The sequence below is a fragment of the Pieris napi genome, chromosome 12, assembly GCF_905475465.1.
Source record: "Pieris napi chromosome 12, ilPieNapi1.2, whole genome shotgun sequence".
In the NCBI taxonomy this organism is placed as follows: domain Eukaryota; kingdom Metazoa; phylum Arthropoda; class Insecta; order Lepidoptera; family Pieridae; genus Pieris; species Pieris napi.
In genome coordinates this window covers 7,628,860-7,647,018 of record NC_062245.1, presented here as the reverse complement: position 1 = coordinate 7,647,018, position 18,159 = coordinate 7,628,860, and the positions used below count along the sequence as shown (strand labels likewise).

Genomic DNA, 18,159 nt, shown 5'->3' with positions numbered 1-18,159 from the left:
TAAGTGTACTTGGTTACCTATATGAATAGTTTTATTTTGAGTTTAAGTTAGATCTATGATAGCACATCACTACCATCTTTTGTCTTCTACCTTGTCTCTTGTTTTAAAGTACGCTATCTTTGTTTACCTTTTTAATTACTTAAGAATAAATGGACTGTACAATGTTACAAAGAATAGTTTATGTTAATAATAATGAATAGCAAAATCATATACAAAAGTATTAATTCAATTTAGTATGAAGTATAGAAAAATAGGTCGATAAAAGGAATCACTTTAATGAAATAATTACGGCTTCATGTTCATTAACAACGTAAATTAATGTTTGAATAATTAATATTCAAACAAATAACATCAAACGGAGTTAAGCATTTCTCTTTGGCGTTTATTAAATCTCTTAACATTTTTGTATTAGATTAATCAAATTCATGTTTTGATTTAAATAATGTGGATACAATTATTTGCGTTTATTCTTATATTAAAGAAGGTGTTGTGTGATGATGATGATGAAGAAAAAACACAAAAGACACTTATAGTTGGTAAGTCTATGTGTATACCAATAACATTCTAAAGTATAAAGTTTGTGTTTCGCTCTTGAGTGAAGTTTGAGTTTCACGTACGACTCTAAGCAAGGCTTTCTCTCTCCATTAAATGCAAATTTTATTGACATAAGTTTTCAAAGGTTCAATCAAAAGTTTGTTATCCCATATGTTTTTCTCGTTATCGTACCTTATTAAATTTTTGTCGTAGACATATTATACCGATATGTAAGAGCACAGTCACTCATGCATCGAATTTATATTAAGTTCATCATTACAATATACATTTTTAAATTTAAAAAAAATCGCGTTTGTTGTTACCATGGTTACGACAATATTTCCACGATAACGACTGCAATAAACACGATTATTTGGTCCACATTTTGAGACCGTGTTGTTACTATACCAGTGTATTTTTCAGAGACAACAACTCAGCTAGTTTACGTACACACTGATATACCGGCAAGCGAAGTGGATGCGGCTCTGAACTTAGATTTTGGGAATTACACTACCATGCGCTTTAACTATATCAACAGTCAATTTGACCATTTGTATGCGGAAGAGCGTTGTTACGATGATTATATTAAATGCTTATTGACGCAGTAAGTTTAGTACCATCCTAATATTGGAAATATGTGTGTTTGAATGCGATAACTTAAAAAAACGACGGGTTGCACTCCGGGAGTGCCGGCAGAAGTGAAAACTTGAAATAAAATAAAAATAAAATATGTTTATTATGGAACATAAGATACATTACTTATTCCACGTCATTAAATTTGAATTTGTAGGCATCCCTACTCATCGGCAAAGAAGACAGAGGGTGTAGGATGTTGAATATTAACGTTGTGCATTTTTGATATTTTGAAATGGTTAGGGAATAATTTTGCACGAATTGCTTTAATTAACAGTATAAAAGTACTATCATTTATGTGGTAGAATACAATATTTATTTATTCCGCCATCGCACACAAACATTAAATACGCCGCGCCAGCTGTCTCCTCTCCATCCGTCTTACGAATTTTCGATCAGTTCACGTGTCCTGACGCGAGTTTAACATTTTTTACCCATTCCAAAAAAGTGTACAACGCCGCTAAAGAAGTTTTCACTTCAAAAATCACAAATGTTTAGAGTAGTTTAGTAAAGCTAATTAATTAATAAGAAGCATTATAACCTGATCTTGGGCAATATCTGCAAGCCGTGCTAGCTAAGTGACTTTTAACTTTTTACCCTCCACCTTCACCAGATCATATTTCGCCGACTGGTCACGTGGTCGAGGTATAAACACGACCAGGACCAGTGGAATACTTGATCATACGTTTAAGTGAATCAAAAAGCCAACACGACTAAGAAACAAAAATCTATAGAATAAATAAAGCTGTCAAACACATAATTGTTTCAGAATAGCACCGATGCCGGTATGCGCCTACCATAATATTCGTGACGTTGATTGCTTCCTAACTGCCACTTCATATTGCGATGTACACTTTGACAGCTGTAGAAGGACCGTGCGTAAGTAGTCTTTCGAAATGTCCGGAGTTTTACTAGAATTTATACATTGAACGCACCGAATGAAATACTGGCTGGAAAATATTATAAGATCAATTCAGGAATGCTTACATTACAATATATATTTAATTATTTTTCATAAATTGATAGTGGCACAGTGATAATAATTGGCACAAGAAAATTTTTAGTAACGAAAGTATTGTTAAAATGTTAATAATCCAGCGCTACAACCCCTATAGGTCTTTACTGCAGATTGCATCCGATTATTTGATCATTTTTATTTTTTATAGACAAGTAGGTGATCAGCCTTCTGCATTTGACCCATCTTCTTCACGATGTTGTCTTTCGACGTAGGAGCAAGTGTTCAGAAATATCCGCAGCCGTGTTGCGAAAACACAACCTTAAGAATGGCATGCTCAGGCCAAAGTCATCACTGCTTAATAATTATAATAGTAATGGTATAGCTTTGTATAATTAATAAGTCTTAAAAGCGTGTGCTACCACTAAAGTGCGTTTAGAAATTAACCCTCCCTACCCTTATAAAGGTAAAATCCTCAATTTATTAAAAGACGTATTCATGGTCGTTAATTAAGAATTTCCGGTTACTTATGCTATATAGTGATGTAGAGATAACTTATATTTTACAATTAACATTGTCGATGATACTGTGTATGTACGAGTATGTTCATTATGAATAGATCTTATAATTTGGCCAGATTTTACGAAGACGAAAAAAGTTTGCGTATGTTTTTTGAGTAGAAAAATCAAAGAATCCATGCGCATATAGTTATAATACTGGCCAACTTATATGTTGGACGCTACTTTAATATAAATAATAAGTTACATCTCATCAGGTTTTTGGCGTATTCTGGACTACGGGACATGTGAACAACTGAAACAGCGCGCTGTATATCCTAAACGCATAAAGCTCGGTATCCCTGAGACTTTAAGGGAATCTTTAGCTAAGACTAAACACTTCTCGGTTATGTCCTCTCCGCATTTGGACTATAGACATTCTAGAAAGTTCCAAATACTTATGGCTAGACGTAAATTACAAAACAATGATAAAAATATTTATTAATATTACGGCATGTTTGTTATCTGGACCTTCAAAAATTATTCTTAAATTCTTTCTTATTATACATTCAGCTGTAGCCTGTGGTTTCTCTGGAGTTACCTATGCATTTACTATATATATATATACACTATACGTGAACTATTCAACACAATATTTTTATATTAAAGTTTGTCTGTAAATGATATTTATTTAATTCCTATTTTCACAATAAAAAAAATTAAATCAGTGGCGATACAACCTTTTTAGATCTGGGCCTCAGATTTCTGAATCTGTTTCATGATCATTTGTCTTATAGGCAAGTAGGTGATCAGCCTCCAGTGACACACGCCGTCGACTTTTTGGGTCTAAAGAAAGCCGGGTTTCCTCACGATGTTTTCCTTCACCGTTCGAGCGAATGTTAAATGCGCACATAGAAAGAAAGTCCATTGGTGCACAGCCGAGGATCGAACCTACGACCTCAGGGATGAGAGTTGCACGCTGAAGCCGCTAAGCCAATCACAAGTATATATAGAAGGTGGGAATGGCTATCGGACAATTTTTTTATTAAAACGAGTTAGCGCTTTCCGATAAATTCAGTCACTGTCTACTGCGCCTTATCATTTATATTAAATCGTTGTATCATTGAAGCGCTTATTCTATTAAATTAATATAAACGATCATGTGTAATATAAATTAATATATAGTCTATTAAACAGAAATGCTTCTGAAAGCATGAAGCATGGCAACACAGTCTAAAAGCAATTTTTCCCAATACAACAGGTTGATGGAAAATAACTGGAAATATGTGATGAACGTTCGGGCTTCAAATTTCCGCAAACAAATGGTCTAATCAAGCCCCTACGTCCCCTTTCTAGGGAATATTTTCTGGTCACAGGTTCAATGAACGTTTGGGTGTCTCATTGCTTACAAATATTCAATTATTTGGCGGCGGTTATACAAGTACTAATTATATAAGTGTTACCTTTATATTTATTATTTTTTACGGCAACGTAATGTACACACAGTGCAACGTAATAGTAGTGCGCGTGTGTAGTAGGTTCAGTGTCTGTTTGTTGGTTGCTTGTCTATTGTTAAAATAATATATAATAGGCAACTAGCTGACTAGTCTTCTAATTATATGGCTGAGACACATCGTTGGTTGCCTAGGTTAAATGGTCTATTTGTAACATAAACAAATAAAAAAAAATATTAAAACAAATAAAGAACAAAACAACATAACCAAATAAATATTTGAGGGAACGTGCCAGAATAAATTACGCACATAGACAGAAAAATTCGTCAGTGAACAGCCAGGGTTCAAACGCACGTCCTCAGAGTTGAGAATGGTTCACCTAGCTACTAGCCTAACATTAGTCACTATATAGACGTCCTTATGTTCCTACTCAAAATTCAAAAATTCAAAAATCATTTATTCACGTAGGTAACACAATGTACACTTGTGATTCGTCATTAAAGAAATACATATGAATGCTTCTAATTTTACATTTACTGCCAGTTCTCAAATCAAGGGCGTAGAACGGAAGAGAAGAACTGGCAATAAACTCTCCGCCACTCAAACTCAAACTCAAACTCAAAATATCTTTATTCAAGTGGGTAACCAAGTACACTTTTGAATCGTCAAGTTAAATTAATCGTAAATTTACATTTACCACTCTTTTTAATCGCCATGTTTTTTTTTTACACAACGTTTGTAAGGAGCTGCAACCATTACACCATGTTCCACATGACATCTTAAGTAATTAATAATAATAACATAAATTAAAAACAAAGACTTGTCCCCTATCAGCAGGCAGCATGGTGAAATAGGAGCACGCACTTACATTTTCGTGGGAACAACACGCAAACACATAGTCGAAATAATTAACATCACCGCATACACGAATTCAAGTACGACCAGTCAACACAAGTAGCACCCGTTCACGAGTATGACGCATGGCCAGCCATCGGCCCCCTCGCCATATATTAGGGAGAGAGACAACCCGACGCATGGACGCCGCCACAAGCAATGTATACTAAATAAACCTATAAGAACTTTTTAATAATACTAAATAATGTTTCGATAATCTGCGTACAAACAGTCCGATTACATCATATCCTGACTATTATATATATTATTTTGTAATTATTTATAAATATTTCGATTTCCGGCCGTTGAGGATATGTACATTGTACAACTTATCGACTACTACGCGGGCCTTTAAGCCGCCCAAGTTATTCCTCTATAATACATTTCTTTTGAGTCGATCGATCTGACATAACTAACTCTTATATTTCTACAACAAAAGCGTTTGAGATTAGCTGAGTGGAAGCGTACATACAAATGTATCCCTTACCTACATCTAAACTCTTTTAATAATAAGTGATTAAAAAAACTTTTAATAAATAATTAAGTACCTAAGTTAAGCGTCAATTAACAAACTAAGCTTACTACTCACAAATATAAAAAATATTACTTCAATCAATTCATTCAAATCGAAGCTAAGTGAATATGTTAGACAAAATTACTTTTCAATTCATTTCTTATAATTACTTTTAATTCATATTTCTTTGGTTACTTTTACTTTTAAGTTTATTGCATGTACGACTATCTTTTATTGTGATTATTTTAAGAACAACTACAATGTCATGTTAATCTAAAGTCTCATGTAAGTGTTTTTTTTTGTCTTTTTGAGAAATAAAGTCTTAACGTCCATGGAAATGATGCGAAAAATTCTAATTCAAAGTTATCTATATTTTATATTGTAACTTGGTACGACATCATTAAAATTAATTGAACTAATTATTTCCAGCATGTTCTTCGTTACATTTTGTTAGAATTATTAATTCAAGAACTAATGAATAGATTGTAAATTAATTCAACTGAAAAGTTAAATTTGGGTCAAGTCAACTAATGTTTACATTGACGTACTTACCTATTAATTGTAAATATAGTTGATGTGCCATATGAAGATTATTAAAGTACTAATATCAAAAAATATGTTTTTTTTTTCATTTATTTAAATTTATATTCCATACAAAAAAATATCATAATATATAAAAACAAAACAACATCGAACAGTTTAATCTATATACATATACAAAAATGAAACCCGTTTTCCGTTGTCACGACATAACATGAAAACGGCTGGACCGATTTGTCTGATTATTTTTTAATTTTCCCTTGAAGTACGAGGATGGTTCTTAGGGAGAAAAATTAAAAAAAAAAAACACGCTTTTCTATATTCCCATACAAAATATTCGTAATAATACTTAAAAGTCAATTTGAACTTTAATACCATAGCATTAAGTTCAAGTGTTAGTGGAGGGGTTCCGGGAAGGTAAATTTTTATTTTTTGACATAATGTATTTGTTGTCTTATCAATTTTCTTTTTTTTTATCTTACTAGCTAGACCGGTGTCCCGAATAGCAGAATAAGTATTTTAAACAAAAAAAGAATCGACTGTTAGGCGGTACGATGTTCGCCAGGCCAGCTAGTATTAAATAGTTTAAAATATTTACAAATAGACTAACTATTACTATACTGACATTTAACAGACCTTTTGTCAGGTAACGTTAGTTTTCCCTGGGGGTACGGATAGTAAAGGCGGTCGATATCGCCTCCTAAAGTAACCATCAGGCACTATGACCACCCCGTATTTCTTAATTAACACAAACCAATGGCGCGACAAACTTTTAGGTATGAACCTTGGGTCAAACCACTTAAGAGTATAAAGGTAGTTTACTAATAAACTACTAAAAATCGGTCTGAATTTCAACATTAAAGCAATTTACCGCTACTATACCGGATATTTTTTTGCCGGATTGCGAGGCTAATGCGAATTAATTATGGAAGTTGTTTAAGATTCTTGTTTTCCTTTTCGAGGCGCCATGAAATTTCCGCGCCATTGAATAAACAAGTGCACTAGTGCTGATAATGAAATTTTCTTAGTTTCTCTTTGTAATTTCGTTTATTTTTTTCAATTATTCAATCGTCTGTTCCCAATTAGTGAAGCGTGGAACAGAGTTTGTGTTTGGTAAAAGCAGTGCTCACTAAAAAGGCAAGAAATTTGCTTAGGTTTTTAAAAATAACTTGTTTTCTTTGGAATACCAACAAAAAAATACACACAATTAGGAACAAAATGCCCCGATATGTGTATTTAATTAATTCCTGAAAGTACTAATGGTATCGCCTTCTGTCTGCTAGCTTAAAAAACGGCCCTGGACTGTTCTCAGGATCTATAAGCATCTCTTTAACCTGAAGTTGTATATCGGGGAGCGTTCTTAAACATGCCTTTAAACTTAGCATATAAATGCATACAATTATGAATTACATAAATTACGCGAAAAAAATACAGTGTGTCGTCATGGTTTGTTTCTTTCTCAGGAGGTAGATATTACAGGCAATATATATACCTATATATATCGTCTTTGTACCAATAAAAAATGTAATAAATCTTATAAAACATGAGCAATATTATGAAATTTCATATTGGAAAAGTTTTAGAAAGTAACACGGCAAGTCAGTAAACAAACCACGCACAAACAGTAAAGTTATAACTAGAATAACACTCTTTATTTATCTACTTTCGTAATAAAAAGTCACACACATAAAATCTCCGTCCTCGAATATTAATAAAATCCAACTTTGTATGTGAAGTCCGCTTTGAAATTTGGAGCACTGAAAATGTTTTGTATAGGCAAGTAGATTACCAGTTCTATAAGCCCTTAGTTATAAATTATAATAACTACATATATATATATATACATACCTTTATTCATAATATATTCTTTGTCTCCTACAAATGAATAGACTTAGGTGTTGTCAAGAGAAGAGCACACCAATATCGTAAGAGTGGCAGTGCACATGGAAACCTCCTAGTTGCCAGTGTCCATGGGCGGCGGTAAGCACTTAACTTTTGTAGTTAAGCACTTAGTATTGGCTCGCACATAATATAAATAATAAATTAATATTTGTGACCAATTTGTGTTCCACCACATACATTTCTGTGTTTTTAAATAAATGTTTAATATAAAGACAAAATGTGTTTTGTTAATAAGAACATTAAAACGAAGACTCGGATACGTTTTTAGAAAAAAATCAGCTTACGAATGGCTGCTATCTGTCGTAAACAGAATACTATAATAAAAATAAAACCTTTATGATTCTCTATAGTAGAATTCTTTATTTGAATGATTAAATAAACATTTGGATTTTTTGTCCACATTTGTATAAAAGTGAGTCGTAATTAATGATCGCATCAAAGTATAGCCAACAGTCGTAGACCAACGTCATAAACAAACAGCTCTACTATAGCACGATTAAATCAATTAAGTGGTTGTACTTTTGGATACCAATTTGATATCGAAACTGCAAAATCGCAAACTCTGAGTTTTACGACTATGCCGCGTTTGTCATTTGTCTAAAAGTTTAAGCGTAATCAAAATACATTTTATTTTATTCACAAAAGCTTGGCAACGCTCGACACACTGATATTAGTTCATAAGAGAAATACATACAATCTTTAATGTTAAAAGAAGTTATAGTACAATCGCGAAGAAAAAATAAATATAAAAACTACAAGAAAAGTTAGTTTAAAGTGTGAGGTCAGCTACGTTAGTCGTGATTGCCATGAGGTGTACCGTTTTCCAAAACATATTTGACAATAGAGGTCCTCGTAGCTTGCACATAAATATAATATGCTTAAAGAACAAAGCTTAGTTCTGTGTGTCATGAATATTATAAGGTTCTCTCAGTTGAATAACGATCTAACTACGTACCTAAATTATTGCTTAGAATTCTCATAAATTAGCACTTCCCCTTCACGTAGGATAAACAGTATATAGTACTATGAGTGGTTAAAATTGTTAAGTTTTTGTCACAGCTTTCAGTAGATAATAAAAACCGGCTTAAAGCACCGTTTTAACCAATTTTAACACAATTTTGCGCTCACTACTGCTGCTACTTCCAATAAACATCTCATCCACATAGGGGCAAACGGAGCAGGCGTGACGCCTGCTCCATAGGTAGTCAGGCTCTCCTCACTACCTATGGACTGCAATATTGGAGGGTTTCTATTAAGTATCAATACTCTTCACCATCACATAGGGACAGCAAAGATGGTCTTGCTATCCTTTACCGAGGCCCAGATATTTGCTCCGAACGACATCTCTTTCTTTTCAACTTGTCTATCAACACAATTTTGTACCACGGGCCGGAGTGTATGAGGATAGTGAATATTTCCTCTCTCGCCACTTGAAGCTTGAAGGAAAGGATCTATCTACTCTCAGACTACGTGAGCTTGGCAGGGGATTCCCAATACCAGTTTCTTCCTTTTGACCGCATCTAACGCAGAGCGACTGGAATCTTCGATGTTTATGGAATCTATGATATTTCACCACTACAGCTTTCGACACGCTGTGACAATAATATTCGACTCGTCTACTGAATATGAAATTGTGTAAGAAGTGAAAAATTGCTTTAATAAAATAAAGTGTGGATGTATTAAAAGTATTACTCTTATTCTATATAGATTTTTCAGGAAAAGTCCATTAAAACTTCTCTAAGGAACGTTTCGTTTGATTTATGATAAAATTTTAGATAGTATTTTTAATGCCGCTTAGACGAAAATATAGTTTAAAATATTCTGCCAACGCAGGGATTCAAAGAGTGCCTTGGTCTCCGACACTAGAGAGCACTACTTTTGCCAATCTCGCGCTTTCCAATAGACGAAGAAAACACAATTCTTGATCCAAAGGCTAGGTTGGATTCACCTTCAAAGATTGGGAGAAGTTCAAAGAGTCAAAAAGCGTATCTCTGATTACCGACTGGACGCTGACCCGTCTACGCAAATTTCTAAAAATAGGCTTCTATAGACAGGCACTTCTAATTTTTATTATGACTTAAAGGTTTATTTATGTTTTAAAAATTTGATTATTTCTATAACTAAACAAGTTTTCTTCTGTTTTCAGTTTAATAATAATATAATAATAATTAATAATTTATTTGCATTTGACAATAAACTTAATGCTATCTATTATTGTGAGAGACTGGTGCTTGAAAAAGGTTGGGAAAACCTGTTATTACAAGTCACCAGTCCTTCTTGGACATAGTGGCAAAAAGTATTGCTAATACAACTTTTAAAAACGAACAATAAATCTATATATATAAAAATGAAACCCGTTTTCCGTTGTCACGACATCACATGAAAACGGCTCGACCGATTTGTCTGATTTTTTTTTGTTGTGTTTGTAATTGTCAGGAGAAGGTTCTTATAAAAGAAAAAAAGAAAAAAATTGCGCGGAAAATTAGAAAATTCAAGAATACTTAACCATCATACAATTCGAACTTTTTGGTGTAACCTTATGGCGTTTGACATAACACAACATTGACAGAATGCGTGCTGCAAATATCGTCAGAGGATGTAAGAAAAATGAATATCGTTCAAAATAAATGCTTCGATCGGAGTTATTATAATGATAATATAATAATATGCGAGCCAGAAAAACAAACAAAGACTGTTGTGTAACATAAAGCATTAGAATAATAAACACTTTGTTTCTGAAATATTTTTTAATTCATTATACCAATTTGAAATCAATATTCATAGTTAAGACAGGACAACGTCTGTCGGGTCCGCTAGTTATTTATAAATATATAAAAAAAAATAGAAAAAAGTTAACAAAAACAAAAGTCTAGTTTATGTGTGTGTGCGTATGTGCATTTGTGAGTGCATGTGTATGTGAGTGTACAGTCAGTGTGAGTGCGTGTGCGTGTGCGTGTGTGAGTGAGCCAAATTGTTACTAGTGTGGGCGAGAAAAACGTTCCATTTATTAAATTAAATTAGGGGTCGTAATAGATTTTCTGTGGTTTGGTAATTAAGCGATTTGAGATATTCAATTACTACTTTTTTTTGTATTTTGTGAGATGAGATTTGAAGGCCTTTGTTAAGTTTATTGTACAAATGGGTACCTAGAAAGCAATACGAACTATGGGAAAGAGCTGTTTTGAAAAGTTGAGGACGGCATACGGTATCCTTTCTACGCCTTCTATCTACAAGTTTATGATCGTATTCTATCTCAGAATGCAAAGTTTGAATGTATGCTTGCATTTATTACAGTTCTAGTATATTATGTAAATGACGGACAGCTACGTGACGCGTACATATACGAGTACTCGTAGTAATTTCTGGGTACTGACGGCCCAATTTTGGTGAATTCAAACAAAGAACTCCAATTCCCCATTGAAATTGTTTTCAAGTCATTTAAGTCCTTGATCTAGGGTCAATGAAAAACGGTTCGATCTAAATTTTCCTAATGAAAGGTACTGAACCTGTGGGAAGAGGGTCCAGACCAATTATAGCCCTGTTAATTGCCTGCGGATTTAAGGCACAGTTGTTAATATAAACAGTATTAAAGGCTCTTAAGTATTTTAGGTCCATATTCGAATTCGTATGTCAAGCACAATCTCTTCTTCAGAAATAATGGTTTGACAGCCCCTGAAATTAGATTTAAGTTTCATTGATTTTATAGAATCATTAGTTAGGTTATGTACGTAACTATTGATTCTAGAATGATTCGAGTAGATTTTGATTAATTTACTTTGAGTTTATATCACATCTTATAGTTCAAAGAAAAGTGATAATTTAAAACAACTTCTCACTTTCGTACCTTAAAACAATTATCTATGTAATGGATACCGTAAGCCTATGCCACACTTGAATTATACAAGAAACTGAATGTTAAAAAACACATACCAAAAACGAATGCTTCTAAGTCTATATATATCTTATATCTTCGATGTTTGATTGATGATGTTTCCCTATACATATATATTATAAATCAATCAATTAAAATACTGTCTATATTATCCTGTTGAGAATGTGATCGTTTTGAGATACTAAAAACTAACGACATATCGCAAATGTAATTGGAAAACCAAAGAGGTACTTTAAACTTTTTTCATTTGTATAAAAAACTATTTTAATTGATTTATTAATTTAGTATTAGGTTGGATGTAATCAGTAATAATAAAGGACTATAAGGATTATAGAATAGATTGCTTCAGAAAATACATAAGACTTTTTTTTGTATTATATTAACAAACAAATTAGTATAATAAATTCATGGTATTTATTACCAAACATGTGTCCTCATGATGTGGTGAGAACTGTGTTTCAGGAGCCTAATGCCTATGATCTCCCAGTTACATGGACTTCGTAGCTAAATAAATAATTAATTACAATTTAAATATAAATGAATTAAATACAAAGCTATTTTTTAAAGTGAAACTTCTTACGGCGCATGAGGGTAATTTTTATAAAAACGTCACAAAGATGTGCAGCGTTTTTGTCGAAGAAAACGGAGAGAGCGAATGAGACCGAAGAAGAGTTTCTGTAAAACTTAACTAAAAATGAAGTTTGTTTCAAAATGCTTTATTAAATCTATTATTAAAATTTGTAAGCAACCTTTAAGTATATGACATATATTTTACAACACCATTAAATATTGGTAAACTTGAGATGAACTAACCCAGGTAACCATTAAATTGTCATCTTTTTCTCAAACTGTCAACGATAACGTGTTGTTAGCGAGATAATTTAATAAAGGAATTAAATTATGGTCCAGAAAGCTTTAATTTTTATATTATGTTAAGGTTTGAGTTGTAATAGCATACTATAATATTCATTAAATTTATTATGATCGATATCATCAAATTAACTATTAAGACGAGAAATAGAGAGAGTTCAGAAATATTCATTGTTTAATTATCTTCTCGGTTGAGTAACCAAATGTTTGATTAGGCTATCTTGTGTTTGGACTTAAATCATTCTCACTAATAAATTATTACTTTCTGACGAGTTTCTTATAAAGTCAGGTCCAAGATCAATTTTAGTATATCACAATGTCAATTTTAGCTTCTTAGAATTTAAGAAGAAATAAGAGCATTAGATGTCCGAATTTTCACACAACACGTAATTTATTTCACACATTATTTAGTAGCCTAACATTTATAACATACAAAATGTTTTTATCCAAACACGAGCATACGTACTATATGCAGTATTAATACCTTAAGTATTTATTCGTTATTCAATTTTATAACCAATTAAGAGAAAAAAATATAAATATTGTTCCAAGAATTGGTACTTTGTTTTCAGTATAAAAAATTGTGAAAGGATTAGTTTAACTGAATTTTCACAGAGTTGCATGAGTTAAATATTTTAAAAGCAAAAAGATCTTTGTGTGAAACGTGTGTCGAAACAATGTTAGAACAAAGGTTGTCACCGGTTTTATTTGCAACATAACCTCTCGAAAAATACATAAATGCACCTATAAAATGCTACATTGTATGTTTTATTTATTATTATCCGTAACTTTTAACTAACATTAAAACAGAGCATTTTATTATTATTAAAATTGAATCGTTTGTAATTGTGGAATGTGAATTATTGGAAAAGATCATTATTTACTTATCTTAATATATATAAATTACGTGTCACGTTGTTTGTCCGCTATGGACTCCTAAACTACTGAACCGATTTCAATCAAATTTGCACACCGTGTGCAGTTTGATCTAACTTAAAAGATAGGACAGCTTACATCTTCATTTATACCCTCAATATTATTTTATTGCAAATTATTTGTTTATTACTTGACAGTCACAATTCTAACGGATGGCGCTGTGTTGAAAGTACCAACGTTTCACATAAGCTACAATTTAATGGCATAACCACCAAAAAAGCATGGTCGACTGGTGTTCTACTACTATGTAATATAAAAAAAACCTTAGCCACAGCAACGCTTGGCCAAGTCTGCTAGTTTACTTATATAACTCAATAATCATTGTAAAACTGTAAGCTTTTAGAAAAATGACTAAAAATTCAACCCAAAGATATTTTAACTTTTTCTTTTTTCATCTCATCTAGTTATATCCGCCAGCCTATGCCACGACTAAAAATACGAATTACGAACTTAAAATGCTGACCAATGGCTATTTAAAATTCGAATGCCAAAGTCATCCTCAATCAAAACCAAAGTTGATCAAAGTTCTGAAACTTTATAGAATTGAAGATAAACTGAAGATAAAGCCCCAGTAACTAAAATTGCTTCTGGGAATCGACAGATTAAAACTTTTAAGTCCCTCAGGCGAAAAATACGAAAACAAAAGCAATTTAAAAGTGAATTGTTATCAGATTTGTAATACTGCAGTATCTAGCGGTACTTCATCGAGTTTTAAAGTATTTGTGGGTACAGTTTTCGTATCAAAATCAGATGAGCTCAGTTTTTATAGTCATTTAAGAATCTTCTTCTTGAGCATTTCTTCTATCTTGTAATTATTTATATATCTTAATTGTGATTAATTAACCTTACGATTTTTTATTTCTTTTTTAGTTTATAATTGTATAATTCTACTGTTACTTGTAATTGTATGGTTAATTAAATTTAAATATAAATTTTTTGCTTATAATAAAAATCTGTCCATTTAAAAAACAAAAGAATATTTTGTTATAAAACGAGAAAATGGTTTAAATATCACATTGGTTTATCTAATATGTAGCTTATTATAGACTTGCTATGTTAAATAACTCTATAAATAAATATGTAAAAACGATTATTTAACTAATTATATACATTATACATTGAAATAAATAACTAACCTTTACATAAACTAAAATATATTATTAAAAGGAGTCCATTTAGGCAAGGTTCCGAAGATACTGGCAGCGTTCCCCCTTTGAATTGCTAGATTAATTCTTTGTCCGAGGTAGCGGCCAGATCTTCGGTCTCCTGTGATGTCAACTCACCTTTTTGATATTTCTTTAAAAATTCTTAAAGCGCTAGGGCCCCACGGACCAAGGGTCTCGATACCGAATGGGACAAAATCATATTCTGAGATCAGTCTGAATCAGATTCTAGACCCCTGTATTATTGTTTTTGTTATATTATATGTTAAAGCGGATGGGAGTCGTTTTAAGTTTTTCAAATCATAATTAGGTCTAATTTAGACTTTTAATCTAGTAGTCTGAGTAAATTTAGTGTATTCCAAAACCGTTTTCGATTACTTTGCTCATTTATTCGTGTTGCGCGTTTAAATTTAATGGCTATCGGATTAAATCTTAATTAATTATTTTATTGTAGGATGAATAAATATTTTATACTTAAAACTGATTATTTGATAATTCAATTGGCCATACATTTAAATCTTTTTACATCAAAGGCTGTTTGAATCCTTTATAGCTGAATATTAAGTTTAAATTGTAAATTACACTTAGTTTTGAACCCGCTAGACATTTGTTGAAAATTCAGAGCTACACTTGAATGAGCTAATCTGCAATCAATGCTTCTATAAATTATATACCGACTTTGTAAATATTTTGGAATTAAAATTAAATTACCAATTGAATTATCCATGAGTAATATAGTATATAATTTTAAAAAATATGTAAGAAAAAGCTTTTCGATGGCGGAAATAGACTTGAAGTATAGTCGTAGTTTTTAAGATTCGATACAAATATACAAAGGTTTTCCCTTTATCCAATCAAATCAAACTATATTAAACCATTTAAGTAACATAACACGTTCAACGTCAATATTTAAAAACAAAAGCGGATCTAATGTTTCCTACCAATTCCCAAATCCAGGATGCAGAGCGGGCGAGGAGAACTAGCAAGAAATTGTACAGCCTTTACGCCTACAGTCACCGCCTCCGACAGAACTGAGGTATGCCCCATGAGTATAGCTAGAAGCAGGCACTCTCTTCAATCAAAGCATAGCACTTCATTAAGGTTAGTAGCATTTAGCATAAATTCATTATTTTGCTATACATGAGTGGTAAATATAGAGTTATTGAATTTCCTCCAATATTTAAAACAGCCCGTTGACCCAGGAACCGTACTTTACGCCATTATTTTTACTCGCCAAGTTTTTCTTTTACAAGAAAATTGTAAGCAACCATTACTTGACATTTAAACAGACTATCATAATAATAACGAATTATGAAGTAGTATAGAGATAATACGGGGACCCCTCTCTATAGCACTCAAAAGAAAAGTCTTCAATCAGTGCATCCCATAGCCTGAGGATGCAATGTGAGCGTGCAATGATTGGCATCTGTCTTTGCGATCGAGTACGAAATAAGGCCATCCGTGAAAAGACCGGCGACGACGTAGCTGTAAGTGCTGTCGCAACAAGTGGCGCTGGGCAGGCCAGACAGCGCGCATGGACAAGAGTCGATGGACCTGCAGGCACCTTGAATGGAGACCTCGGCATAACAGAAGACCGCGCGGCCGCTAGCCGACTAGGTGCAGGGCGTACTGGAGGATGATGGACAAGTAAAACAAGGTGGTCCTGATGAATGTAGTATAGACAATTCACAAATATTCATGTTTTATTTACAATATACAAATTCAATATACTTTAAAGGAATTTTGCAGAGATGGGTCTTTAAAGAATCAAATCTTGGCTGAACCAATTGATTTTCTATATGCGCAATTACACATCGTATGGATATTTTATATATAAAATTACAAGTACTGAAATGTGCTTGATATATTTTACTTAATAGTTATTACTCGCTACATAGACAATAATAATATGCATAATTATAATTATTGTCTTAGGTACCATACATTAATTCTGAACCCCTATAATCTCGTATTACACGGAACAATTACTTGATTGCCCGATGCCTGTGGGCCTAGATAGCACAAATACATTGGTAGATCTAATCTATCCATTTAAACGCAACATTGTTGCTCACCTAGTATGTTCCGTGTGTATTAGGAGTTATGATAGTACTCGATTTCAATAGGTATGATTGTCTAAGACTAATATTTGAGTTCAAATTTGATTTAAAAATAATAACGAAATGCTAGAAATGATTATGAGATTATGTTCCGGAAAATTTCACCGTTGCCGGTCGCAACTCGCACAGTCTAGCGGCAGCAAGCTCCCATTGCTCGATTCTCCGCATGGGAGCAACGTAGTTATAAAACCTATGATGGTAAATATACCATCATAAGTTTTACAACAAGGCTATACAATAAGCATGAAGTTTTCTGTTATTATACAAATAATTCTTGGCTGTCAAATTTGGCTTTTATGCTGTAAATAAAGAAATAATGTATAATTTTATCAAGACTATGAATAGTATCGAATACGAACATAAACTATAGAAAATTTAAATTCAAACTTAGAATCTAATTCGGGACAGAAAACATTAAATATTCAGTTAAATTGACTGTAAAAAAATTTGACGCTGAAAATGTGTGAAAGTTCTCACAATTATTCTATTAAAAAGTATGCTATTCATTAATGAGTGTTTTCTTTGTTTTGTCGCTTTGATTTGAACCCACTGATTAATTAAAACATAAATATGTTTGAAACAAACCCTCGATTTTGCCATACGAAACGGAGGACATATCACGCGTACAAAGTCAGAGGCAACGCTTGTGCATATGTGTATCGGCTGTTATAATTTTTCGCGGGCCAAATGTAGCCTGGGGAAATTAACTTGATTTATCGAAGGTATGATGTATGTTTCCATTTTGTTTTATGGAAAATGGTTGGTGTTATTAGATTGGTATCAAGAGGCTCATTCTTTAATAATTTTACAACACAATTTTTGAAGTGAAACTTCTTTATCGGGGTTGGAAAAAAATGTAGTGTAACATTTTTTCGTTACGCGTCACATTTTTCCGTTACGCGCCATGTTGCCTTTTGAAGTCAAACTTCTTTATCGGCGTTAGAATGAATTTTTTATCGACGTATGGGAGAAATTTTGTAGCAAATCGTCACGTTTTTCGGTTACGCGCCATCTTTTTCTTGTCCCTACCACGGTTGATCCGAAGAGATTCGAAGCCATTAATAACAAAAATATATAATAACGATAACAATGATAGTAATAATTCTATTACAATTAATGAAATTCTGTAATAATCTTAGTAGTAATAAGGTAAAATGAAATAATTGTATTTGTATTCATGTCTATGATAATAAAAGCCTTTTGTTAAACTTTATTTAACCAAATAAAACACTATTTTGACCGGATTGAAGTTATG

General features: G+C 32.5%; 1 protein-coding gene across 1 annotated transcript; it reads left to right on the top strand.

Moving 5' to 3' along the window:
- The first annotated feature begins 267 nt into the window (after positions 1-267).
- Positions 268-3,230, top strand: LOC125054898. Its single transcript, XM_047657043.1, has 4 exons — positions 268-536; positions 958-1,138; positions 1,937-2,046; positions 2,898-3,230. The coding sequence occupies exons 1-4, from the start codon at positions 443-445 to the stop codon at positions 3,122-3,124; spliced, it is 612 nt and encodes a 203-aa protein (XP_047512999.1). The 5' UTR covers positions 268-442; the 3' UTR covers positions 3,125-3,230.
- Positions 3,231-18,159: the final 14,929 nt, after the last annotated feature.